The sequence below is a fragment of the Euphorbia lathyris genome, chromosome 7, assembly GCF_963576675.1.
Source record: "Euphorbia lathyris chromosome 7, ddEupLath1.1, whole genome shotgun sequence".
Taxonomy (NCBI): Eukaryota; Viridiplantae; Streptophyta; class Magnoliopsida; order Malpighiales; family Euphorbiaceae; genus Euphorbia; species Euphorbia lathyris.
In genome coordinates, this window is record NC_088916.1 from 787,733 (window position 1) to 815,622 (window position 27,890).

Below are 27,890 nucleotides of genomic sequence, written 5' to 3' on the forward strand. Positions count from 1 at the left end.
TCAATGCTAGTTTCTAAAAAAAATAATAACATTTTTAGAGTTTTAATGTGTTGGAGGCTAAAAAAAATTCTCAGCCCTAACGGGCCGGACTTTGATAATTTACCGTCAACCGCACGGTAAATTTCAAATTTTTTTTTTACGTTTTAAAATTTTTTTTACTGATATGTTTGAGCTCCGGGTCATCTGGGGTCCTGGTTCCGCCACTACCCCCGATCTTGGTCATTTTACTTTTTTTAAGACGCGTGCAATAATTCTTCTGCATTAATTGATTACATTTTATGCAATTGATCAATTGATTACATTTTACGCAAGTTCATGAGTTAATTGAATATTTTATGCAAGTTGAGGGGGTTATCGAAACACTTTAAAAGTTTAGGAGGGCAATCAAACTTTTTGGACAAGTTCAAGGGGCAAATGATGTATTAAGCCATTAATTTTTGAATTGATTGATATGTATGTGGATGTGGTATTGTGCACCCCTCATTTCCACTTATAATAATTTGATGCAGTTCAATAGCAAGTAGGGGTGGTCATCGGTCGGTTCGGTCTGAAAACCGAACCGAACTAAAATAACTGAAAACTAAATTTCCTTAAAAATAAAAACCGAACCTAATCGAATAATAATAAATAATTGAACCGACCGAATTATTTCGGTCAGTTCGGTTCGGTTATTTGGTTTCCTTACATTAAAAAAGTTTCACTAACAATTATTTCTATATAAGGTTAATATTACACCATTAATGATATTGCTTATCATTTACTTAAATATACAACCGTTTTTGTTTTTGTTTTTCTTTTGAAAATGACAACTTTTTATTGAAAGAAAAAATGATAGAAATTTTATATAGAAATGAAATCAATTTCAAATATGAATTAGTGTATAATTGTACTAAATTGGTAGGCAAACATTAAACAGACTAATAAAATAATCAGTTGTAGTTAATCCAAGAAATATCATGCTTAACAAAAATTCCAATAATAGGCTTAATACATCATTTGCCCCCTGAACTTGTCCAAAATAGTTGATTGGCCCCCTGAACTATCAAAGTGTCTCGATAGCCCCCTGAACTTGCATAAAATGTTCAGTTAGCCCCTTGAACTTGCATAAAATATAATCAATTAATCATTGGTTTGTAAAAAAAGTAAGTTAAATGCGAAAGATATATTACACGCATCTTAAAAAAAATAAAACGACCAAATTCGGGGTATGCAATTATAATATTAGCGAAGAAAATGTTTTATAGTTGAATAAGTAAGAAATTCTTTTTTAACATGTTTTAATCTATTTTGTGAAGTATGTAATAACATTCTAAGACACGTGTAACATATCTTCCGCATTTGATTTACTTTTTTACAACCGAATGATTAATTGATTATATTTTACGCAAGTTTAGGGGCTAACTGAACATTTTATGCTAGTTTAGGGGGCTATCGAGACACTTTGAAAGTTCAGGGGGCCAATCAACTATTTTGGACAAGTTCAGGGGGCAAATGATGTATTATGCCCCAATAATATAACTCTTAATCAAATATAACTTAGAACAATAAACGACATATACCAATATATAATAATAAATCTAATTTCTTTTTTTTTTGGTAGGGAAAGGAAATAAAAAAAACAAAACATCAAAACGCCCTAGCCCGGGATTAGCCTAGGAAAGCTAACTCCCACATTATTTTCAAAAAGCAAAGATAGCAGGAACTTAGGGGGGAAAGAGAAAATAGACACGCTCATGGCCCTCTCATGGCCTTCCGCAGCAAACCGATCCGCCACTCAATTCTGTTCTCTATAAATATGGCAAAAAATGATAGTATCGAAAGATGAGCAAATCCTTCTAATTGCTTTAATTAAATTCTGGCTCCCTAAACACAGAGCTCTTCTATCTGCAATCATACTAACCGCTTCGAGATTGTCTGACTCCACGAGCAGCTTTCTAATCCCCATATCCTCTGTCATCCTAAGCCCTGAAAAGATACCCTAGAGCTCAGCAATAAACAAAGAACCCAACCCAGATTCTGTACAAAACCCGACAACCAATTTCTAATTATACTAAATTTATTTTGGTCTATTCGGTTAATTCGGTAATTTTGATTTAAAAACCGAACCGACCAAAATTACCGAAATATTACAAAAAATAAAACCGAAACCGTACCTAATAGACCGAAAACTGAACTGAAAAATCGAAATTCATCAGTTCGATCGGTTATTTCGGTCCGGACTGGTTCGGTTTTTTAACACCCCTAATAACAAGTTGTGAAGTTTCAGCCTTTAAGGCCCTTAATTTCACAATTTTGTGGTTTTAGACCTTTTTAAATTTGTGCTTTTATCTTTCAGATTTTGTCACAAATTAGAATTTATGTTTCGGTTTCTAATTAGGATTTCTAATGTCTTTAGGACTTGTTTTACTTATTTAAAGGTTGTTTCTTCCTGAATTGAATCAGAATATTATTAATGAAATTGTTATTTTCGAGATACTAAAGTTCTTAAGAATGATGAAAGTTTCTAGTAAGGTATTCGTGCAATGAATAAACTATTAGCTATGGATCTATTTGATTTATTGCGTCATTGGTGGTGTATGCAATTCTTTTCTTAGTATATTGACGCAGTAGGAATAAACAGACTTTGTTCCGATCATTGAATCACGCACAATTACTGATCAAAACCTTCAAAATTCGATAAAGAACTTTGGAAAAGGCAACTCAAATTCTTATTAATGATAAAAATACCCAAAATATAAAATAAACTTAACCCGAATCTAAAGGTAAAAGGAAAAACTAAATCTAATCTATAGGTAAAAGGAAAGAAAAACAAAATTACAAAAAAAAACTATAAAAACAGTAAATTGCAATTTTGAACCTCTAGGCACTTTTCCCATGATTGAAGTTGCCAAAAAGGGGAGAAAGTCTAAGAGAAAGAAGCCAAGCAAAAGAGCGTTAACGTTGCTTCTGGAATGCTAGCGACAACTCAACATCAACTACCTCCATGAAAGAAGAGTAATGTGAACTTAAACATTAGACGGAAATAGTTTTCCTTCTTCTGTGCTTATAAGTTATTTAGCTTCATATTTGATGTGTATCTATTGATTGTATAAATGAATATAGCTTATCTTTTACTATTTTTTAACATTATTTACTTATCTGTCTTTCTCTCTTATAAATGAATAACTCTGATAAATCAACACTTAACCAAATTTATGCAATGTTTCAACACATAAACATTAACTCTGAACAATCGCTAAAATATCGGAGAAGAGGCTAATCTTAGCGAGCTTGTATTTTTTACGACTTGTTTTTCCTCATTATTTTGTGTATAATATCCATGAATTATCAAGACAACGAAACAAGCCTACTACCTCATTAAAAGAGGATCCAATGTACATTTCACACTCAACTTCCACATTTCTATCAAGAAGCGGAGACGTGAAAATTGGGTGTGAAATGCATACTAGATTATCATTTTAATAAAAAAAAGTAGATGTATTTCGTGATCTTCAGAATTCATGGACATTATATACAAACAATAAAGGAAAAACAAGTAAGTCGCCAAAAATATACAGTTGTCATGTACATATATGAACAACTATATATAACTATTGCATTGAGTTTTAAATATAAAAATTAGGAGGCATGTAGAAATACCCATCAACTCCGAGAAATATTGAATTGGGAGGCATGTAGAAATATCCATTAACACCAAGAAATATTTATTTTGTTCTGAATATTTTATATTGTTGGTCTATAATGTCTATGGAATCTGAATATCACAAAACATTTATACTTTCTCATTAAAGAAAATCTAATATGCATCTCACACTCAATTTCCACGTTTTTGTTAAGTAGAAACATGGAAATGGATTGTGTAATGCATATTCGATTTCCTTTAATGCGAAAGTATGAATGTTTCGTGATCTTCAGATTCCATGGACATTATAGACCAACAATGAAGAAAAAAGAAGTAAATCGTCGAAAATACAAACACGCTATGATCAGTCTATTCTCCGATTGTTAACCTATGATGATTTATCCAATATATCTGACTAACACACCACAAGTATTAACAAGTATTAGGATCGTTATGATCAAAATTAGATGTTTTAATTTAATAATGAAATATATTAAACTCTCTATCACTAGAAGGATTTATTCAATATATCTAACTTGTACACCAACAGTTATCATAGTAATGCTTCTTACCATGAACAGGTAGTCATGGAAAAAATATTGACCAAATCAACTAACCGAACTAATAGGCACAATTTAGGTTTGTATATTTTAATTATAGCAGGTTGTTTAGGTTTAGTATTTTAAAAACCAACAATTTTAGCTAGTTGAACCATTTATATATATATATATATATATTACATTTTTAGTTTACTTATGCTAAGTAAACTAAAAAAATTTATTATACACCAGTTACATATCAATTAATTCTAAAAAAAACACATTTTGTAAATTAGTAATAGAATTATATATTAATATGTTGATATTTTATTAAATTGTTATCTTATTTTCCAATTTATGTATTAATAGATTATTGGTTGTAAATTAGGAATCTTTATTTTCCAATTTATGTATTAATAGATTATTAGTTGTAAATTAAGAATCTATAATTTAAGAAGCTACAAGTAGAAGAAAAATCCAATTTCCTAAATTATAACTTGCTAAATTATAGTCTAAACTATAGACTCTTAAAATGATTCACATTTAGAAAAGTTTTATAACTGAAAAAATTATTTGATAAATTATTTCTCAAATTCATCAAATTTATCAAATTCACCAACTCTTCGTTGTGTTATAAAAACCAAACCATTTGATCATTACCCGATTAGGTTTTCAATCTATTTGATGTTTATTTTTTTATATCTAACAAAATAAACACGAACTAAAAAGCAAAATATGAACTATATATATTTATATACTCCCTCCATTCCATTATATAAATCATTTTAGGATATTTCATACAAATTAAAAAATATATTGGTTAACTAAAAAAAATTATCTCTCATGTCACTATTGGGAAATTAGTATTGGAATAATAAAAACACATATATCAATACAAAATATTTAATATTTAAAACAAAAAACTAAACTAAAAGTTCTTGAAATCCTAGAATGACTTATATTTATGAAAAAAACTAATTTGCTAGAATGAAGGAAGTATTATACTAATACTTAAATATTAAAAGTTTAAAATATCATTTCATATTTCTTTTCTATTAGATAAATATTATTAAATTTTAATTTAATTTTACAATATAAATATTTTAAATATACACAAAATAAAATTTAAAAATCTACTAAATTTCATAATTTAAATTTAAATTAAAGGCTCATCTACTTATACTGGTCATTTTAATCGACATTTAAAAGCCAAATTCAGCAAATTTAAAAGAATCGCAGAAAAAACTTAAAAAATAAAGAAAAATAAGAAAATGGAAGTTGGGGAGCTCAGATTCTATGGGTGTATAGAATAGTCTGTCATGCCCAAAATGAGGCCTTCAGTACGAGGAATTATCTTATAATCACCGCATCCCCAAATTTCCAAAATTAACAAAAACAAAGCTCAGAGACGCAAAACGCAGGCATCAAGCTGCCGATACTTCAGTGAAATCGGCATTAACCTTTTGATTATTAAGCATGAAAAATTAACAAAAACAAGGCTCAGACACGCATAAACGCAGTCATCAAACTGCCGATTTTTCAATCAAATCGACATTATATCAGCATCGAGAAATGTAGTCTTCACTGCCTTTAAATTTCAAATTTCAGATGTAAGAACAAATCAAATGCATAAAGCAACAAAATAAATTCGATTTGTAGAGATATCAACAAAAGGAAAAAAAAGATGAACCTAAGATTTGCGAGACAAGACTTAGAATCAATCGCCGACTCCAAAAATATTCAGTGCAGAAACTACAATTTCAAATTTCAGATGTAAGAACAAATCAACTGTATAAAAATAGGATTTCCAGAGACATCAACAAAAGGGAAGAAGAAAAACAAAAGAACAGAGATGAATCTGAGATTTGTGAGATAGAAGGCTAAGATTAGAATCCATGGCCGACTCCAAACATCTTCAGTATAGAAACTATAAATTTCAAATTTCAGATGTAAGAGCAAATCAAATGCCGCATAAAGCAACAAAAACTCGATTTGCAGAGACATCAACAAAAGGAAAAAAAACTGAGATGAATCTAAGATCTGTGAGATAGAAGGCTTAGAATCACTCGCCGAATCCAAAAATCTTCAGTGTAGAAACTATAAATTTCAAATTTCAGATGTAAAAACAAATCAAATACCGCATAAAGCAACAAAAACTCGATTTGCAGAGACATCAACAAAAGGAAAAAAACAAAGATGAATCTAAGATTTGTGAGATAGAAGGCTTAGAAATCAATCGCCGACTCCAAAAATCTTCAGTGTAGAAACTATAAATTTCAGATTTCAGATGCAAGAACAAATCAAATACATAAAAACCAAAAATAGATTCGATTTACAGAGACATAAACGAATGGAAAAAATAACAAAGAAAAACCAGAGATGGAGCTGAGTTTTGAATCAATCGCCGACTCCAAATATATTTACAGTGTAAACCTAATTAGAGTCGTGTGATTTATATAGAGAGGATGATTTTGTTTAATTACGTATTTGTCCTTTACTATTCTCCTTATGGGCCTTGTTTCGGTTCTTCTTTTGGGCTCAATTGGTATTCGACAGAATGCCATAACATCTCATCAATTTGGGCCTATAAAAAATGGTCCCTTTAAGCTAAGTTAGGCATGTTCATCGAACCGGACTCCAAGAAAGCCTAATCAGTTTTTATATTAAATTGTCTTGTTCAAGCACAATTGAACCCGTATTTAGGGATGGCAATGGGTATTGTATCCGTGGGTATCCGACACTATCCGATTCTAATAGGGTTGCTCGTACCTTGTATAAAAGGGTATGGGACGGGTATGAGTTTAAAACCATTACCCGTTAGAGTAATGGGACGGGTATGAGAGTACTCCCTAAGATTTGAACCTCAACCTTTTGTTCTTCAACCATTGAATGATACCACTAAGTCACTTTATTCTTATTGATTAAGATTCAATTTGTTCAATTTTTAGATAGATGATCTATTAAATTTATACTATGTTAAATTTGTAATTTTTTATGGGCTAATTACTAATCTAGCCCATTTGAAAGGGCCCATTAACATATTTGACCCACTTTACTTCCATCTCACCAAATTAGACACTTTCATCCACTTTGGACAAGAATACCCTTATTTCAATTCACCTTCTTTCTCAGACTCTCAACGTCTTCTTCGTCATCCCAAACCGACGAAAAGACGGTGGTTTATAGATAGAAGAGATTATGTTTCATTCAATCTTTGAAGAATTAGTGTCCGCGGAAGAGGATTGAGATGGAAAGCTCAAAAAATGAGAAAGAAAAAAATCTAATAATTGAACTGCTGCGATGTCGCATTTGTGACGTAATGCGACAACTGTTGTCGCATTTGTGATGAGATACGACAACTGTTGTCGCATTTGTGACGTGAAGCGATAAATTTCAGAAATGCGACAACAATGGAGAAAAATGGAGGAAAATAGAGGATGAGAAAAGCAAATGTATATGCTAAAAATATACCGGTTCTACGGGAAATTGAACATAATACTTCAATAATCTCAAAAATCGCTAACGATTGCTAGAAGAAGAAGAAGAAGAAGAAGAAGAAGACATGTAAATTGATCCTTTTAGTTGGGCTAGATTTGTAATTTGCTCTATTTTTTATTTTATTTATTAATTCTTACCGGGTAAGGGTACCCATGAATTAAATGGGAAGGGTATGGGATGCAAAAAGTATACCAGTTTGGGTAATGGGACGGGTACAGGTAATTAAAAAATAAAAGGGTAGGGGTTTACGATTAGCACTACCCGCGGGTACCCTACCCGTATTATATTTACATCGAATTCAGGTTGGACTGGATTAAGATAATAAATAAATAAATAAAAACTGATTTTTACTTCCAACACATTTGTTTATTCATATCTGACAATCTCAAAATAGTGACTCAATTTCAATTTATCTTAATAAAAATTACTCAATTTCAAATTTGTCTCAATTAGATCATTTTGACTATTTTTCTGAGCAGAATACACTGAAATGATGACGTATCTAATACATCATCATAAGTAAAGTTAAAATTCTAGCCAAATTGACATATGACAACTATATATGCGCCACCTGACTTCCACGTACCATTTTATTTTTATGAAAAAAATATTTTAATTACTTTTAACTCAACTAAATTACCTAAAATATAATCAGAGGTAAAATCAAACACATAATATCGTTTTGGTAACTTAATTCTCTAGTCCTAAATTCTCAACAAAGAAAAACTTTTCATCTTTTTCATTCTCAAAATCCTATCACACTCACCATATATTGTTCAGATAGCCAGACACGAAGCTAGTCCGAAGCCTCTTGGCACTGGCTCCATCCTTAAGTAGCAGTAATTATGTCCCTTGTAGCCGCTTCCCTAAAAATTGATTTTTATGCACTCTATGTAATATTATTTTAATGTTTTAGAATATATGAGATGATTTAAGTTTTTTTTTTTTTAAGTCAAGACGTCATGGGTTCAAATCTCACCAACATCATTTTATTTTACAAAGTTTTATTTATTTGAATTTTATTTTTCAATAATTATAGAACTACGTTACATAAAAATGTTGCAATATTTAGTAATAAAGTTTGACCTTATAGAAAATTAAAAATATTTACTCGTTTCACATTGAAAACTTTTAATTTTTTAGACATCACATCAAAACAACGATGTTTTAATGTGTTGGAGGGTAACAAAAATTTGCATAAAAATAAATGGTATATGGCAGCTAGGTGACGCATATGTGGCTGACATGTGTCGTTTTGGTAAGAATTTTGACTTCACTCATAATGACATGTTAGACACATTATCATTTTGGGACAATCATTTAAATTGAGCGACCAATAGTACATAACTTCACTCATAATGATATACGGAGGCTAAATTTGTTTTCGGGTTTAGGGTGTTTGGGGTTCCTGGTCACGTTGGCCAGGGTCCGTTTGTCAATAGGACAGACATTAAATGGGGTTTGGTAGTCACATATCCTCTATTGAGACCAAAATTCATATTATTCTGAAACAGAAACCGTAAATCACAAAAATACATTATTTTCTGCGATTCCAATACTATTTTTCACGAAAAATAGTCTCAAAAACACATACATGGATAGAAAATTAAATCTAACAACAAGATAAATTTTTTACACATTAAAAAACATGTTCTTGCATCAATTCCGACAGAACACAAGATCTGCAGTTTTGATACCAATGAAGCAACCAACAATGTTCACATGCACCTTAATGACCAAGTGAATTTGATCATTCACCGTTAGATCTAGGCTTATTAAATCTAAGCTTTAGGATGTTTTGAATCTCCACCTTAGGATTCTAATAAGCCTAGATCTAACGGTGAATGACCAAATTTTACATGGTCATTAAGGTGCATGTGATCAAAATCGGGAAGGAACTTATACATGAAGAATAAGATTTGAATATAAATATGGGCTATATAAGATCACATCTTGTAACGATGATTCTCATTGAGTTGATCTCAATGGAAGATCGACCTATTACCAGTAACACTACAACAACGTCGAGGTTAATTGGGAGAAGGACTATCCACAAACAAAAAGCGACCGTTTGAGAGAGAGAGAGCATAGGGGGAGAGGGGATGACGACTTAGAGACAGAGGGAGAGGAGGCAACTCTTTTTTATGTAGGATGAACTTATCTATTTATAGCTTCAAATTGAGTCTTAATCCTAATTACTCATATAACTCTGAACTAGTTCATTTCAGTTATGGACTTGTTATATTCGAACTAAATATATTTCTAACAATCCTCAAGTACGAAATGAATAAATTTTACTCTTAATATTTTTTAAGCAAAATTAACTTTACCCCGGACTAACGAAAAATTCAACGAGTTATTTTAACTATTATTTGATTGTCACAAAAAAAAAACATTTGAAACAGATTTATCAATAAACTAAAATAGTTTCGTATATATTTTGACATGTCGATTATATCTATATTAATAACATCGTAAATATCTTAGAATTTTTTATTATTTTATATATATATATATATATGACAAATTGAGTTGTTGATATTTTAATAGCAGTTTGTAACTGTATCAGTAGTTTGTAATCCTATTAGTAATATAGGAAACATTTTAGATATATAATTGATATTTGAAATTTTGGAAGTCTCATGTTTAAATTTTCTGTTAAATACATAAAATTTGATTACATTTAAAAATATTAGATATAAGATGGCTTAATATATTATGTCCATGTTGAATTTGTCTAAAAAGATTGCTTAGTCTTCTAAACTTTCAAATTATCTCAATAGCCTCTTTAATTTGCTTAAAATGTCTTGATAACTCCTTCAACTTGCTTAAAATATAGTCAATTAACCATTCAGTTAAAAAAAAGTAAGTTGCGTGCGTAAAAGTGTGTTGCACACGCCTTGAAATGTTATTATATAATTCACATAATAGATTAAAACATATTAAACCAACCCGATTGAATTCGGTTTTTTTGACATTTCGTTTAATCATTGGTTTTAATTTTAAGTGTATTTCGATATTCGGTTCGGTTCGACGAAAAATATAAAAAAAATGAGTTGTACCGAATTACACATATTTTATATTCTTATATATACACATATATTTGATTTTTCAAGTTTAATTGATTTTTTTTTATTTAGATAATAACTCAATATAGATATATTTTGAAAGTGTTGCAAAAATTTTTTGTTGAGGTAAATTTAATGAGAAAATATAGTAGTTTTTATTTGTTATTTGTTATTTTTAACTTAATTTGGATTGTTCAGTTTAAACTGAACAGAAATACCTATTATTTTTTTATCATTTCGGTATTCAGTTTTTTCGGCTTGGCTTGGTTTTACACCGATGCACACTCCTATTAAAACCTCATACCTCGATTTTGGTTGTTTCTACTTTTCTAAGGCACACGCAATATACATTCCGTGTATAATTTGCTACTTGATTATCGAGTGATTAATTAACTGCATTTTAAATACGTCGGGATGTTATCATGATATTAATTGGTTGAGAGCTTACCTATGACTCTAGAGGTCATGGGTTCGAATCACATGAGATGGGAGTGGGTTGAGGGTTTTCCTTCTTTAATGTAATTTTCTATTGCGCACAATTTTTAGGGAAAAAAAATGCACACAATTCCCAAATACAATCAGACAAATTTAGTAAATTTTTAAAAAACGGACCGGACGTTGAACCAGATTGACAACTGGATCAAGGGTCAATTGGTTCAACCGGTTGACTCGGATTGGTTCAACCGAATGACATCATAAATAATATATATATATTAATTTCATTTAAATTATAAAATTTAGTAAGAGTTTAAAATTTTATTTTATGCATATTTAAAATTTAAATACTAAATGTACTTTATTTATATTGCAAAGATTAATTAAGTTTTTAATAATATTTATCAAAATATATAACAAATAAATACTAAATAAAATTTTAAATTTTAAGTATCAGTATAATATATAAGTATATAGTGTTGTTTTTAATCATAAGATGAGAGCTAGCTTAGTGGTAAGATGTATTTAGTGGTTCTTAAGGGTTAGGTTCAAATCCCACCTTCAACATATTTATCTTTTGGGAAAATTACAAAACTGGGTCAAATGGGAGGCCCATTTACATATTTAACCCATTTACTCAACCTACTACATATATAGACTGATTTTGTGTGACTTTCCCATAATACCCCTAACCTTCCCACTTCCACACTCACGAACCGCCGCTCCCCCTATCTCCTTGGTTATGCGAAAAGTTGCTCCTGCATTAATGATTTCAAGACTTTTGATCTTCCTTTCTTCCTTTAAATTGCACGAAAATCTGCACCATTTAGTCAAAATCACAATGAATTTCTCTTTTTCCTCTCTTCATCTCTTGATTATGCAACTTCCCAACCCTAGAAAACGAAGTCATGGTTTTTCATCTTCCTGTTCGTTACTTGGTTTCTTTCTTCTTGTTACCATCAAAGAAATGGTTTTTCTACGTTATTTCCTTCGTTCTTCCCATGTTATCATATTGTTATTATCGCTTTTGGGGGTGAAAGGAGCGAAAAATGTAAGTATCTGTTTTTTTCTGCGTTTTTTCATGAATTCACTTCGCAATCGATGGTTTCGCTAAGCTTTGCGAAGAGAACGAGCCTGAAAAGTGACGATCTACTTCGTTAATCGATGATTTCGCGAAGATATGCGAAGAGAAAGAGTCGGAAACGTATGGATCTACCTCACGAATCGATTATTTCGCGAAGTCTACGACTAGATCCTCACGTTTCAGACCTCGTAGACTTCGCGAAAGCATTGATATGCGACGTAGATAGTCACGTTTCAGACCTCGCAGACTTCGCGAAAGCATCGATATGCGAAGTAAAATCACCTCTTCCCTTGCACATTTACATTCGCATACTTCGCTAATCTTCATTTCGCGAAGCCAAAATCGTCTTTTTCCCTGCCTAACACGATTAATTTTTTCTGTAGATGGTTGAATACGTAACATCCCTTTCTGGAAGGTGACGTACTAAGCTGCAGGGGAGATGATTTTCCTTCCTGTATAGGGATGAACTTCTCCAAGATTGACACATTCACTCCTAAAGTGGTTGGTTAGGAGAGGTTGTGTCAATCTTGGGGTGCACCATGGGACACGTCCATCCCATGGTGCCAATCTTCAAAGTGAACCTAACTTAATCTGGTACCAATTTTAAATCGGATGAGTAATCTTGGTGTGCACCGTGAGACACGTCCATCCCAAAAGGTCTGGAAGTCTAGACCTGAGAAATGGAAGTCCAGACCTTTTGGGATGGATGTGTCACATGGTGCACACCAAGATTACTCATCCGTTTCAAGATTGGTACCGGATTAGTTAGGTTCACTTTGAAATGATTAGTTAGTAGAGTTCATTGTGGCAATCTTGTTGTAAATTTTGATAATGTTATGATTTGAATTTTGTTATTGTGGCAATCTTGTTGTAAATTTTGATAATGTTATAATTTTAATGTTCGAATCCGTTGTTGTTTGCCATTTTTTTTGTTATATACCACTTCGCGAATTAGCTTCAAATCATATCCAGCATTCGCATATGCGAACTAAATTCATCAAGCAAAACAAACTTCAGCTTCGCAAGCTTCGCATATACGAACTAAATTCATTAAGTAAATCCAAACATTAGCTTCGCAGGCTTCGCATATGGTCGAATATGCGAAGTCAGATGGGATGGGGCGAGCCGCGCGTAAATATTGAGGGTATTATGAGAAAGTCACACAAAATCAGTCTAGATATGTAGTAGGTTGAGTAAATGGGTTAAATATGTAAATGGGCCTCCCATTTGACCCGGTTTTGTAATTTTCCCTTATTTTTTTTAAGTTAAACATATGTGAATTGATAACCGTTCTATCCGACCGGTTCAAATGGTTCAATCCCATTTGTTGAACATATTAAGAACCAGCTGGTCCGGTCCGGTTTTCATAACATTCAATTTACCCAAAAACAATTTATTATCATTCCTAAATTCTCTGATATATATTCCTAAATTTACTTTATCCAAATATATAAATTACATGTTTGCCATTAGTCTGGCTCGTTATCTGCTTCAAACCAGGGAGGGTACCCAAGTAATTTACATTATACCTCTTTTATCCGCTATCTCAACTCTGTTATCTTCTTTGTTTTCTCTGCTTTGTACATCTCTGTTCTTTCTTAGCTTCATCCTGAGAAGAAATTCCACTCATCTTCTCTAGGTGTCGCTAAACGGTAGTTTCTTTCTTCTTCTCTGTATAATTTATCGAATGATTTCTGCTTCTTCGATTCTTCAATTTTGGCCTTAGAAACTGTAGTTTACCATGCCTTTTTTGATTCTTAATCAGCAGTTTCATGTTTTTTCAACTGCGATTTCAAGAGCTTGAAAATGTGGGTTTCTATACATATTATTCTTAATGAGCACTTCAATTGTATTATCCCAAAGTTTAGTCTTCATTGAGCAAAATCCGTACAGGAATTCTTTACATTTTCATCGTAGTTCGCCCAATTTTTTACTCCGATTGAGTAGTTCTAGGAGGAGGAGGAGGTTTTGTGAGTTAGTTCCAAGTGCGAAGAATAAAAGGAAAACGAAAAAAAAGGCTTGGTGGCAGACATTCTTTTTTGATGAAGATGGAAATTGGCTTGGTTTGAAGGACGATGATATGGTTGAGGATGAGGTTTTGGAGAGTTCGAGTGATGAAGAGTTATCGGAAGAGGAGAAGTTTCAGGCATGGAAGAGAAGAGCTGAGGCAATTGTGGAATTGAGGGAAGCACAAGAAGATATGTTGAATGAAGAGAGTAGAAGGTGGGAGGACTGGATTGTTGATGATGATGCTAATGGTTATTCTGGGAATGGTTCGTGGTGGAATCGGGAATTGGATGGAAATGGTGGAATTGGTGGAATTGGGGGTTCAGGTGATGATGTTTTATCAGATCCTAGTGACCTAGTTCCAGTGAAAGGGTTTGTTGAGTCTGTTAGAGATTTGGTTCTTGGTAAGGAAGATGATGATTTGCTTTATGAAGACAGGATTTTCCGATATGCTTCATTGAATTCGGTATGAGTTTGCTGCAACTTGGAACTTATCCTACTGTTTTGTTTGATGAATTTTTATGTTATGCAATCTTTTCAATTTGTCATTGTTAGAGATAATAAAACTATTGTTTTTGACTTTACTTTGCTTAAGCTTTTAGGTTAAATTTCTCAAAACATGGTATGAGAGCTTATAGAGCAAGAGGTCTAGAGTTCCAGTCCCAATTCGAGGAGTATTAGATGTAGTAAAACTATTCTCAGAACCTTACACATCACTTTGAGCTTTTGTGTTAATTCATGTAAGTCTATAAAGCCATAGTTGTTAAAGGCGCAAGGCGCTACGAAGTCATGGAGCCTAGGCTCAAGTCGCAACTCAAGGCGCGCGCCTGAGAAACACTGAGGCACAGAAAAAGAAACATATATATATATATATATATACTCATTACTAATACTAAATGTCAAAAACACCAAGTTAAGTTCATACATTATAGAGACACTAACATATACTTAACGTCTTAACCTAAGTACCTAACTAGTGCTAGGTACCTAACTAATTCTTCTGTTTCTGTGTCGCTGTTTCTATTTGAGTGGAGACTATTCTTTATGTCACTCTACTTTTAATCTCTATCTAGTCTTTCTATATTTAAGTCTCTTGATATTCTTATTTAGATCAAGGGTTAAGGTTAGGTTTATTTAAATTAGATTAGTACGCGCCTTAACTCAGACTCCGAATCCAGTCAAGGTGCACAAGGCGAGAGCCTTTTAAATTGCGCCTTGCCTTGTGCAATCAAGTACCTTGAGCCTTGCTTAAGGCCCGCCTTTAACAACTATGTATAAAGCTATGCTGTACTTTCAGTTTATCAGGACGTATGAACCTTCGGGCTCTCCATTTCTGCTAAATTATATGCGTTTTCATACCTCAAATTTGAAATGGGTATGGCTTATTTAAATCATAAAGCATGGCACTGATTATGAAATGCATAATCTATGGAAGGAACCTCCTAAGAAACTGAAACTTTCTAAAAAATACAAAGTAGTGGTTGCAAGGATGGATGAATATTGTAACTCCGCGATGCAAATAGTATACAGTTAAGATCTCGAGTAGATAAAAGAATTAGTAGCTCGAACAGTCAGCCGAATGGTTAAGCACTAGGCAGTTGAGATAAATGTACATAGAGCATTTTTAGTAGATCACAATGCAATTAAATTGACTGGAAATTTGAATTAAAAGTCTGTTTCATCATGTTACATTATGTTCTATCAAATTTCGTTCTGTTTGTCTATACTAGTATGCCCTCAATAAACTCATATTTTGCTGTGGGAAGAATTTTGAAATTGCATTGAGAGTTTAAAGGAATAAGAGGATTGCATGATGAATATAGCATTGAGATTAAGTTTCACATCAAGAAAAATTAGGGTAAATTACACCCATGACCCTTTAAATTAGATTTTACTTGCTTTACAGCGCTTTACCATCAAAACCGGACATAGAAGTCCTTTAACCTTTGACTACTCCAATATCAGGTAACCCTCCAGCTTAAAACTGATGGAAATTATATTCTAAGCAACTTTAACTCTTGAACGTTTTGGTTTTGAGGTCATTCAAATGTTTTTGGTTAGGAGAGAGAAAACTCTGAAAATGGTGATTTTGGAAAATCAAGAATGTGGTTCCATGGAAAACATAGTTTTTAACAACTTTAATTCTTAAAATTTCCATTTTGAGTTCATGAACGGTCATTTACGAGGCTTTTGTGTTAGTAAATGGCAAAGTTAGGGACTTTTATGTCAGATTTTGAAGGCAAGGGGCCGTAAAGAAAATAAGGCCTTTGTTGATGGGCCATAGGTGTAATTTACCCAGAAAATTAGATAAAGTATCATTTATTTAAACAATGCTCGGTTACATCAGATGTGATTTACATACATGGACATTGTTGAATTCTCAGATTGTTATCATATTGTGTTTGCTCATTCACATTGTTTATAGGTGCATTGTTTCACACCTAGTCATATTCATCCTTTTTACAGGCTAAATTTCTCGCGGTATTGATATTGGTTCCTTCGGCTCTCGACTTCGCTGTTCATGACTATGTTCTTATGCCTTTCCTAGACAGGTAACAGTTAGGACATATTTTTTCCGGAAGGAAATCTCCTTTACTTGTACTCTCTGTGGCATTTACAATAATGAAATTCTTTCTTATACGTTATTCTTTTTATATCTCTCTGTCTAATATTCTTAAAGTATTGGCTTGGCTGTGTTGAGAATAACATTTAGTTTGATTATCTGGGGCATAACTAAACGTCTAAACCATCTAAAATGAGAATTGTTTGGAGCTTTGGTAAGTGCTAATTATTACTTGAAAATAGTGGTCTTGATTGATACTGTCATAAGCAATATCAGTAGTCCCCTAGTTTGAGTTCAGTTCTCGTTAGATGTGCTCATTCTGCTTAATATGTTGAATCATTGAATGCAAAATATAATGTGTGAAAGTACTAATCCGGTCGGCCAATTTCAACATGTTCCTCCATGCATCTTTAGATGATATACCAGAAACCTTGCAAATCTATCTCGGGTGTATGTTAATGTTTCTCTGTTGATGATTTGTAACAGGTATGTGAAGACTGTACCACTTGCAGCACAGATGCTTGATGTGAGAAAAAGTCAAAAGCTTACAATGGTGAAGGATTTAAATGTCGAGAGAGCAAGATATCGACTTGAAGTAGAGATTGGTAAATCTCCACCTCTTTCTGATGAGGAGATGTGGTGGGAGTTACGGCATAAAGCGTAAGAATTTCACTGATTCGTATATTTGCGTCTATTTTTGTTATGATCTCTAATTACTTCAGCAAATATTTTGTCTATTTGATAAAAGTCCGAAAAGTAAATTATGTTATTTGATAGGACTTTTCATAGAGTCTTGGTGTTAGAAATGCTATCTAGTAGTTTACCTGGATCCTAGTAAGAAGCATAATATTTAGGAAATGGATCCGTACGGAAGATTAAATAATTGCCTAGTTGATACTTCTCTCAAGATCCATCGATACTGATTTTTCGGTAACTATTCTTTACATTGCTTGAGGTTTTCATCTGTCTTGTATTGGGCTTCATCATACATCTGATGAACTTTAGGATTCTGCACATTGTGAAAGTTGCAGCTTCCATACAATCAACTCCACAACGCTTACTTGTAGGGACTAGGGAAATATGTCTTCAATTTGCTATTACCTTATTTTGATAATTGGGGATTGAGGAGGTTGAGTTTTGAATGAGACAATGCTATGTAGATGTAGTTGATCAATGCTATGGCTTATACTCTTACGACATGCTTGCCACATTTGTACGTTGTTTTGTATTACCAATACACTTTTGGTAACATTTTCTCAAATTTTCCTTATTTATGGTAAGAGAGAGAGTTTTAGAATTAATGCAAATAATCCTAATTTACCCGTAAAAAACAAGAAAAGAGAATTTTTGCATAGAAAGTAGAGATTTAGGAGAGAAATTTCAAGGGTAGGGCTGTAAATGAGTTGAGCCGCTCATGGGAGGCTCGGCGTTCGGCTCGATAAAAGCTCGTCTGTGTTCGGCTCGATTTATAAACGAGTCGAGCTTTAGCACAGCGAAACACGGCTCGAAAGCTCAGTTATAGGTTCAAACACACAAATAGAGATGAAAACGGCATTCAAAATTTTGGAAGTGTGCAAGGGGGTTTTGGAGCCATGTCATACGAGTTTGGTGCGCACCAAAGTGACACAAGGCGCATTAACAAAAATAAAATTTATAAAGCTATAAATGATGATAATATTTAAACTACAAGAAATTGTAAATTCTAAATCAAAATGTTATAAATACTAAACCATGACAATATTCTGTTTGTACACATGCATAACATAGTTGTTAATGTTTGTTTAAGTATCTGTTACTCTTTGTACACGTGCATTAGCATAATAATTGTATACATAGGCGAACACAATTTTGTTTGTGTAAACATAATACAAACAAATTACAAACCTAGTAGTGATATTAGACATCGTGGAAGCAATCAAATATCAAATATCGGTTCTGTTCGTACACAGTGCATAATAATTGAATGTGAACACAATTTTATTTGTACAAACATAGTGGAATAAATCAGATATCAATTTAGAATCAGAGCACTAGAACTAAACAGTAAACTGAAGCAGAAGTTTATTAGATCATCGTGTTGTCAGTTGTTCGGCTCTCACTCTTACTCTTCCAATTCAAATGTGTATCTTTGTTTTCTTTCTTTTTTTTCTTTATTTATTTTGGACCCTTAGAGATGTCTAATCGAAGGGTGAACATAAACCTACAATAAAACACTTTAAAAAACCCTAAATACATATTGTGCCTTGGCGCACAAAGGGGCGCCTAGTGCGCTCCAAGGTGACTGCGCCCGCCATGGAGGGTGGTGAGACGCTAGGCCTAGAGCCTTGTTTGCCATGCGCCTTTGGCGCGCCTGATAAAAAAGATTGATGAAGTATTTGCATTCTCTTTTTTTCATATAGTAATTATCTAAGGGGACCTTTTAGCTTATGTGTATTTTGTTCAACAGGTTAGAGCTCCGAGATGAGTGGAGATTAGAAAACCGAAGAACATTCGCAAACATATGGTCCGATATGGTATTTGGGATCTCATTGTTCATTCTTTTATACTTCAATCAGAATAAAGTGAGTGACAATCCCATCTCTTTGCATAAAACTTTAATATTTAGTATCCTAAGGCCCCTCATCTTTACTGTTTTTGCACATTGAACGCTTGATTGTTCATAAACTCGTACATTGAGCCCTTGATCTTTTTTTTTCCACATTGAGCCATTGATCAGAGAGGGCGAGCCTTGGCGCAACGGTAAACTTTGTTGTCGTGTGACTGAGAGGTCACGGGTTCGAGTCTTAGGAGCGGCCTCTTACCAAAAAATTGGTAGGGGAAGGCTTGCCCCCAGTACATCCTTGTGGTGGGACCCCTCACGGGGCCGCCCTTTATTGAGCCATTGATCATAGCTCTTGAAGTCAAGAGCTCGATGTGTAAAAATAAATAATCAAGTGCCATGATTTATTAGATGCAACATTGCCTTCTTTTTATGTTTTTTTCTCCTTAATGTTGCAGGTAGCGTTGCTGAAATTTACTGGATATAAGATAATAAATAATATTTCCGACACTGGAAAGGCATTCTTAATTATACTTATCACAGACATTTTTTTAGGGTAAAACTTTCTTCTGTGCTTTTTCTACTGAGAGTATAAATGTTTTATCTGTTTACTCTTGGATTGCGAATGTTTTACGGCCTGTAATTCTCGTAATTTGTATTCTTTTGTGGCGAACTTCATACCTGCAGGTACCATTCTGAATCTGGATGGGTAACCTTGCTGGAGATAATTGTTGATCACTACGGTTTTGAAGTTGAAGAGTCGGTTCTTACTATTTTTGTGTGTCTGGTTCCGGTTATTATCGATGCCTGTGTGAAGCTTTGGGTACATTCTAAACTCTAAACTCTATTTTACTCAAATTCACAACTTCTCCGCACCATAATTTATGTTAAAGCTGTTTGCTCTTCTTCCAAATTAAACTAAAACTGTTAGGGTTGGGCACGGATCCTAGAGATATTAAATTGGATCGGACATCTGATGACAAGATTTAGAATTAGAACAAACTTTTTACTCTTTTTGACCAAATTCGACTAATTCGGTGAAAAAAGTTAACTGTTTGGTCCAATTTTGGATTTCTTTTCTCGGATATTCGATCTAATCTAATATCTACAAGATTATCCATAACACAAATTATGTTAAAGTTGCGTACTCTTCTTCCAAATCTAACTAAAGCTGTTAACACATATAGTAGAGATACTAGATTAGATTGAATATCCGAGTAAAACTTTTTACTTTTTTGACCAAGGTCGACCAATTGGATCAAAAAAGTTAACAGTTTGGTCTAATTTTGATTTTTTTTTTCTCGGATATTCAATCTAATCTAGTATTTTCAGGATTCGCGCCTAGTTGAGAATGTTCTGCTAAACGTTATTGATTGATTGTGTTTATGTGGCAGCTATTCAAATTCCTTCCAAGATTATCTCCCAAGGTGTCCAACATATTCCAAGAGATGAAGCGTCACTAGTGAGATTCTTTTGACCATTAAAGGCAAGATTATCTCCCATTTTTTGCCACTCTTATATTGTATAGAGATGGATGCATACACGGATGGATCTAGGCGACTTGAGCACTCACTAGTCACCGGAAAACGTCAAAATTCTTTTGGAAACCATGTATGGGGTTTTAATTTTTTTTATGTAAAAACGCACAAAAGATATCAATCTAGCACCCATAAATCACGAGAGACCACTACCAGCATCCCCCTATTAGTGCATCATAGATCCGTCACTGGATATATATATATATATATATATATATATATGATTTTGTAAGATATAAAGCCTAGTTGTTTAGTATCAAAGGCACAAGGATGAGGTCTTAGGCTAGCAAACTATTTATTTATAAGACAAAGGGATAAGTTACCAATTTAGACCTATGGTTTTTGGGGAAGTATCAATTTAGGTTCTACGTACAAAATAACACCAATATAGGATTAACGTTTAAAAGAGAGTACCAATTTAGGCCTCGATAATGGAACGTGACACGTCATTCATATTACTCCGTTGAGTTCTGTCAATTGTGCGTGAAGAGAGGAATCAAAACTTAACGAAGTAATATGAATGACGTGTCACATTTCATTATCGAGATCTAAATTGGTACTCTTTTTTAAACGTTAAGCCAATATTGGTGCGATTTTATATGTGGAGCTCATATTGATACTTTCTCAAAAAACTTAGGCGTATTTTGTTATCTTATCCCTAAGATAAAAGGTATATATATCAACTATTTATTATCTCTAGAAATGAAAGCAAAGTTGAGGGAATTTTGTAATGAGAATTGAACTTTTGTGACATTTTTAAAATTTATTAATTAGAAAATTTGAGGTTTATATTTATGTATTTGATTGTTACTGAAATTTTATTTAGGCCTAATACATCAACAACCTCCAAGTTGTCCAAAAACTGTAACCGACTTCCCTGAACTTCAAAACGTTATAACTAACCCTCTCAACTTGTCTATTTAGAACAAATAACTCTTTATATGCCATGTGGCAACGCGTGATTGGCAGCGTGTGATAGTAGGAGGATAGTTGTAACGTTTTGAAGTTCCAATTACGTATTGTCACGTGTTATTTGAGGGGTTATTTGTTCTAAATAAGCAAGTTGAAGGGGTTAGTTGTAACGTTTTGAAGTTCATGGGACTAGTTATAATTTTTTGACAGCTTGGAGGGTTGCGGATGTGTTATGCCTTTTATTTATTAGCTGAATCTTTTGGTTAAATGGTTGACCTAATATCAGATTCTATTACGTCAGGTATTAATATGAATTGGGCTTTTAGTTCAGTGGTTCCATGACATAATACTAAAACCTCTTTGACTAAGTGATTAATGGTTCTGTCTCTCTATAATGTTCTTTATGCCAACTCGGCGGAGTTTGGACATAAGCAAACTCAACCTTATGCATTAGGAAGGCTACAAGGAGGCTTCGATGAGGAGAGAAGAATGGAACATATTAATGTCAGTTGATCATGGAGGCCAAGTTGGTATAAGGAACACTATAAGGGACATAGACTCTCTAGCGTTAGATCTCAGCCACCCCTGAATAAGCAGTCAGTATTGGTTTAAACAATCCACCCTAGTCCACTAAGGACTATGAGACTTGGGCATTCAGCTTTCGTGAAGAGAGGCATATGTCTCCATAGGGGTGGAACCCTATGGACATTTAGGGCTCCGAGATAGTCCATAGAGAGTCCTTTTAGCGCGAGGTTTGATATACAGGGAGACCTTCTGGGACGGATTACCAATAGATGTGTTGACGGGTTGCATATAAGAGGATAGTCCCCTTCAGTATTGATTGGCTGGTCGAGGACTTGGAGAAGTCTACGTGCCACACTGGGATTTGGTGTCCCTGTAACATCAAGCACAGTTCAACTCACTGTTAATTAAGCAGGTTCAACTCACTGTTAATTAAGCAGGTTCAGACTTAAAAATCGAATCGCAAATTCAATCCGGATAAGCACATCATGGGAATGTGTCTATTTTGGAACGACAAACCATGAATAGAAACAAGATAAATATATAAGTTAATATTGTGTGGACTATCCCTAGGTCAATAATTTTATTAGAAAATAATATTTTTCGATATAATTAAAAACTCCCACCAAAGATGATGCCTATGAAAGAATTTCAAACAAATAAAACACCTTTCGGATAACATAAAATTGTCTACAACTTTGCTTTTTATTCATTTTTTTCATAACCCTTTATAGTTTTACATAGAAACTAAATATCCTTCAATAGAGAATTCCCAATTCTAATTCTCATCAAACCATGTGGTTGTTCAGACCGTGACAGATTCAGGATTCACTCTGTGATGTTTACAGTGGTCTCTAGTGTTCGTGATTTATAGTGCTAAAGTGATCATTTTTTCGGTGTTTTTACATTTAAAAAAAAATTAAGACACTATACACGGTTTCCATAGAAATTTTGATGTTTTTGGCGACCAGTGGATGCTCAAGCGCCATGCTCCTGAATCCGTCCCTGTGTTCAGATGATGATCAAGCATGACACCTTTTCTCGTCACTGTTTCAGTTTCTTCTTCATCTTCTTCCATGGATGCAGTGACGGATCAGGATTCACAGATTCACTCTGAGAGGTGCTTATCGTGATTTATGAGTACTAGATTGATATTTTTTTTTAGCATTTTTACAAAAAAAAAAATTAAAGCTCCGTTCACCATTTCTATAGAATTTTTGGGCGTATTCCGTCGACCAGTGGTTGCTCAACCCGCCCGGGATACGTCCCTGCATGGATGTCTCACTGAATCAAACATCAAAACCCTTACTTTTACCAAGTTTTAATCTTTTGGAACTTGACACAGAATCAAGCATAACCCATTTGCTGAAAGCATATGGAGAAGCAATGGAGATGAAGATGACAGACTTATCAGAAGAGATCTTAATCCGGTTAACTGGAAAAGGTTCTCCTACGGGTTCAATCCTTCAACGTCTTGCTTATTATCTAAACCAAGCACTAGACAACAAACTCCAACTTTCTTGGAAATCATCATCATCGCCGTCATCATCATCACTATCATCGGAAGCAGCCATGAATTATGAGATAGCTTTCAATGCCTTCTACCAAATTCTTCCTTTTGGCAGGTTTGCTCACTTTGCTTCAAATTCTGTAATAATGGAAGCTTTGAATAAGGAGGAGAAGGGTATAATAGTAATTCATATAGTTGACTTTGACTTTGACAAAGGTGTTCAATGGCCTCCTATAATTCAAGCACTTTCAAGTACAAAGAGAGTCTTCAAGTTGACTATTGTAAAATTTGAAGGAGAAGAAGGGAGTAGTTCCAAAAGGGTGTTATATGAATATGCAAAAACTTTTGGGGTCAAATTGGAAATAGAAGAAATGGGTATGGAGAAATTAGGGATGAAAATGAAGAAAAATGAAAGAAATGAATGGTTAGCTTTTAATTGCATGGTGGGTCTTCCTCATATGAGAAAAAGAAGAAGTGTAAGTGATGTGATAGAGTTTCTAAAAATAGCAAAAAGTTCAATTTCAAGTAATTTCAATCAAGGAACAATAACATTTGGAGATGGGATAGGTTGGGGAAAAGGGGTGAAATTGAAAGAAAGTGTAAGTTATGGGTCAATTTTTGAAGGGCAATTAAGTCAATTTGAAGCATTTTTAGAATCTATAGATACACATTTTCCTCATGAAATTATGAGAGAAGCAAGAATAGCTATTGAATGTTTGTTTTTGGTGCCTTATATTTGTAGTTTGATTGATCCAAGAATGTGGGAGGATATATCTAGGGAAAGTAGGGGACTTTCAGAAATTGGATTGAAGGGTTTGAGAATGACAGAAGAAAATGTTGGAGAAGCTAAGGAATTAGTGAAAGAAGGTGAAAGTTATTTTTGGGTAAATATTGAAGGATTGAAGCATAATCAAATGGTTTTAGGGTATAAAGGAACTCCATTGATTAAGGTTTCTAGTTGGAGATAGATAAAGGTTGTAAAAAACGTTAAACACTAGTCGGACTATTAGGATCCTTAGGATTAATCGCGCATAACTCGGGGATTAATCAGAAATTTAGAGATTAATCGGGTTAACTGGGGCATTAATTGGAAATTTAGAGATTGATCAGGGTTAACTCGGGGATTAATCGGAAATTTAGGGATTAATCGGGGTTAACTCGGGGATTATTCGTGGATTCATCGAATTTGTATTTTTGTATTTTTTTTATATAAATGCAATTGAAATATGTATTATACTATCTAAAAGCAATAATGTAGAAAAACATGTATATTTGTAACATATATTAAAAACGTGTCAAAAAAAATATTTCAACAATAATATTATTGGAACAAATAAAACAAGTAAAACTCATGTTCATAAGTAATATAATTGATGTGGTTGAATTTTGAAAGTCTATATGTCAATCTGCAACTGTATAGAAGTAAAGTCAAATGGGGGTCGTGTGTATGACAAACCTGCTCTGATACCTGAGTCGGTTAGTGGAAAAGACTAGATGATGATCACAATCAGTAAACAAAGATGTGATATAAGCTTAATGTATAAAGTTAATGAATATGTTTACCTCGAGCTGAGTTTACTCTATTTATACTGATGTGGAGCTGTAGAAAACGGTTACAGATTACGGAGCGGAGTGGTCCACGTGTCTCCGTTGATATGAGGGAGTGAGTGCAAATATCAGGTCTTGATATCCCTCAAGGTCACTTGGCCCGAGATTTTCTGGAATGGGTGTGATTGTGGCAGTGATTGGACCATTGACTGCGTCTAGTGAGGCTTTTTGAGTTAAACTTCTAGTACGCAGTCGTTTTACTGTACTTAGACGAGAAAATACTACATATTCTATCTTTTGAGAGTAGGTTCAAGCTTCTACAGTTTCACGTAGAAAAATTTTATTTACCTGATATCAAACGCGGATCTTTAATTTATCCTCCCATGTTTTCCTTATCAAATTTTGGGAGAAGCAAAAATATCTATTGAAAGTTTGTTTTTAGTGCCTTATATTTGTAGTTTGATTGATCCAAGAATGTGGGAGGATATATTTAGGGAAAGTGAAGGACTTTCAGAAATTGGATTGAAGGGTTTGAGAATGATAGAAGAAAATGTTGGAGAAGCTAAGGAATTAGTGAAAGAAGGTGAAAGTTATTTTTGGGTAAATATTATTGAAGGATTGAAGCATAATCAAATGGTGTTGAGGTATAAAGGAACTCCATTAATCAAGGTTTCTAGTTGGAGATAAATACAATGTTTGTAATGTTTGTAAAGTTAGGCGCTAGTCGAACGATCAGGATGTTTAAGGATTAATCGGGGTTAACTTGGGGATTAATTGAAAATTTAGGGATTAATCAGAGATAACTCGGCCATTAATCGGATAATTTGGGGATTAATAAGAAATTTAGTGATTAATCAGAGATTACTCGGGAATTAATTGAAAATTTAGGAATTAATCGAGGATAACTCGATGATTCATCGAATTTGTATTTTTGTATTTTCTTATATAAATGAAATTAAAATATGTATTATATTCTATAATAATATTATTATAAAAATGACTTAATATAGAAAAATATGTATATTTTTAACATATATTAAAAACGTTTTAAAAAAAATATTTCCAATATATATTTTTTTTGAAAGTACAACAACAATATTATTGAAACAGCGGAATCAAGTAAAAATTATGTCAATAAGTAATATAATCGATGTGGTTGAATTCTGAAAATCCATGTGTCAACCTGCAACTACACAAAAGCAATGTCAAAAGGGCAGTTTAAACGGCGAACCCGCACCAATTCCTAAGTTAGTTTGTGGAAAACACTCGAGAATGACTATAATCAATAAGCAAAGTTGCGATGTAAGTTTAATGTAAAAAATGAATGAATCTATTTACCTTGAGCTGGGTTTACTCTATTCATACTGATGTGGAGTTGCAGAAGACGGTTACAGATTGTGGAGCAGGGTAGTCAGGGCCGATCATGAGCTTTTAGAGGTCCATGGGCGAATTACCAAATAGGGCCCTAATAAATAAGTTAAAATAAAAAAAGGGTAAATTTCAAATAAAACTCTTGTGGTTTCACTAATTTTCAGATAAGGAACTGTGCTTTACTTTGTGTCAAAACGAGGATTGAGGTTTCGCACTTTTAATAAAACAAAGACCTTTTGAATTAATGCTATTAAAACCATCTTTAACGACTTGAATATGAAAATTTTCAAGAATTAAAGTTGTTCAATATCATATTTGCTATGGAACTTTCTCTCTCTAAACATTAACTTTCTCTCTCTAAACATTAACTTTCTCTCTCTTCACCAAACATCATCTAAATAATCTCAAAATAAAAAAGTTGAAGAATTAAAGTTGTTTATACGTCATTTTTGAAGTCGTCAAGGGTGATTTTAATAGTATCAATCGAAAAGGTCCTTATTTTGCTAAAGTTGAAAACTTCAGTCCTTACTTTGAAAAAAAAAGTAAATCACAGTCCTTTATCTGAAAATTAGTGAAACCACAGGCGTTTTATTTGAAATTTACCCTCTTGTTACATTTAACAAAATATATGATAAAAACATTTTATATTGTTTTAAGTATCCAATTTCTTATACAAAATGATGTTTGTGAGCATTTTTAGATGCAAATTTTTTAAATTTAATAAATTATGAAATAGTTCTAATAGATTTTATGCTCTTTACGACACAACGCATGATAGCAGAAAAATGAAAAATCAAATCTGAAAAGCACATCATTTAACAAGCTTTAGCGCCTAAGTTCTTGAAATTGGAAGATTTTTATACGTTTTTTTTCCAAATTGCCGTTGAAGACCAAGTAAATCAGAATTTGATAGAGTTTCTCAAAGAAAACAAAAAAGACTATTAGTAATTGGATGTTTCATAGTGAGGTGATTATGTAGGATAATATTATTGTTTTATATTTTTTGGGATTGGAGTGTGATTAAAAAAGGGAGAGATAAATTATAAATTTTTGTTGGGATTGATAGATGGGAAAGATAATTATATAAATACTTTGAGATAAATTAGGGAATTGATGCCCAAAGTTTTTATTAGG

General features: G+C 33.1%; 2 protein-coding genes and 2 non-coding genes across 4 annotated transcripts; 2 read left to right on the plus strand and 2 right to left on the minus strand.

Annotated features, from left to right (window-relative positions):
- Window positions 1-5,443: 5,443 nt before the first annotated feature.
- Window positions 5,444-5,535, minus strand: LOC136201817 (small nucleolar RNA snoR8a). The gene has a single exon (XR_010674155.1). It is a non-coding gene; the product is annotated as a small nucleolar RNA snoR8a (small nucleolar RNA).
- A 121-nt stretch (window positions 5,536-5,656) lies between these two features.
- On the minus strand, window positions 5,657-5,751 carry LOC136201821 (small nucleolar RNA snoR126). Its single transcript, XR_010674159.1, has one exon. It is a non-coding gene; the product is annotated as a small nucleolar RNA snoR126 (small nucleolar RNA).
- An 8,073-nt stretch (window positions 5,752-13,824) lies between these two features.
- LOC136235855 (protein DAY-LENGTH-DEPENDENT DELAYED-GREENING 1, chloroplastic) lies at window positions 13,825-21,688 on the plus strand. The gene is made up of 7 exons (XM_066025925.1): window positions 13,825-14,719; window positions 16,720-16,805; window positions 17,303-17,476; window positions 19,263-19,377; window positions 19,814-19,911; window positions 20,043-20,178; window positions 20,750-21,688. Exons 1-7 carry the CDS (start codon window positions 14,081-14,083, stop codon window positions 20,816-20,818), a joined length of 1,317 nt encoding a protein of 438 aa, XP_065881997.1. The 5' UTR covers window positions 13,825-14,080; the 3' UTR covers window positions 20,819-21,688.
- A 1,693-nt stretch (window positions 21,689-23,381) lies between these two features.
- Window positions 23,382-25,079, plus strand: LOC136235856 (protein NODULATION SIGNALING PATHWAY 2-like). Its single transcript, XM_066025926.1, has 2 exons — window positions 23,382-23,447; window positions 23,673-25,079. Exon 2 carries the CDS (start codon window positions 23,714-23,716, stop codon window positions 24,803-24,805), a length of 1,092 nt encoding a protein of 363 aa, XP_065881998.1. The 5' UTR covers window positions 23,382-23,447; window positions 23,673-23,713; the 3' UTR covers window positions 24,806-25,079.
- The last annotated feature ends 2,811 nt before the right edge of the window (window positions 25,080-27,890 follow it).

What these genes read in the sequence shown, in the direction of transcription:
- LOC136235856 (XM_066025926.1), top strand. Translation starts at nt 23,714, where the DNA reads ATGGAGATGAAGATGACAGACTTATCAGAAGAGATCTTAATCCGGTTA.
- LOC136235855 (XM_066025925.1), top strand. Translation starts at nt 14,081, where the DNA reads ATGAGCACTTCAATTGTATTATCCCAAAGTTTAGTCTTCATTGAGCAA. An exon ending in TGGGAGTTACGGCATAAAGC is followed by an intron (nt 17,477 to 19,262) that starts GTAAGAATTTCA and finishes TTTGTTCAACAG; the next exon opens with GTTAGAGCTCCGAGATGAGT. An exon ending in TATACTTCAATCAGAATAAA is followed by an intron (nt 19,378 to 19,813) that starts GTGAGTGACAAT and finishes TTAATGTTGCAG; the next exon opens with GTAGCGTTGCTGAAATTTAC.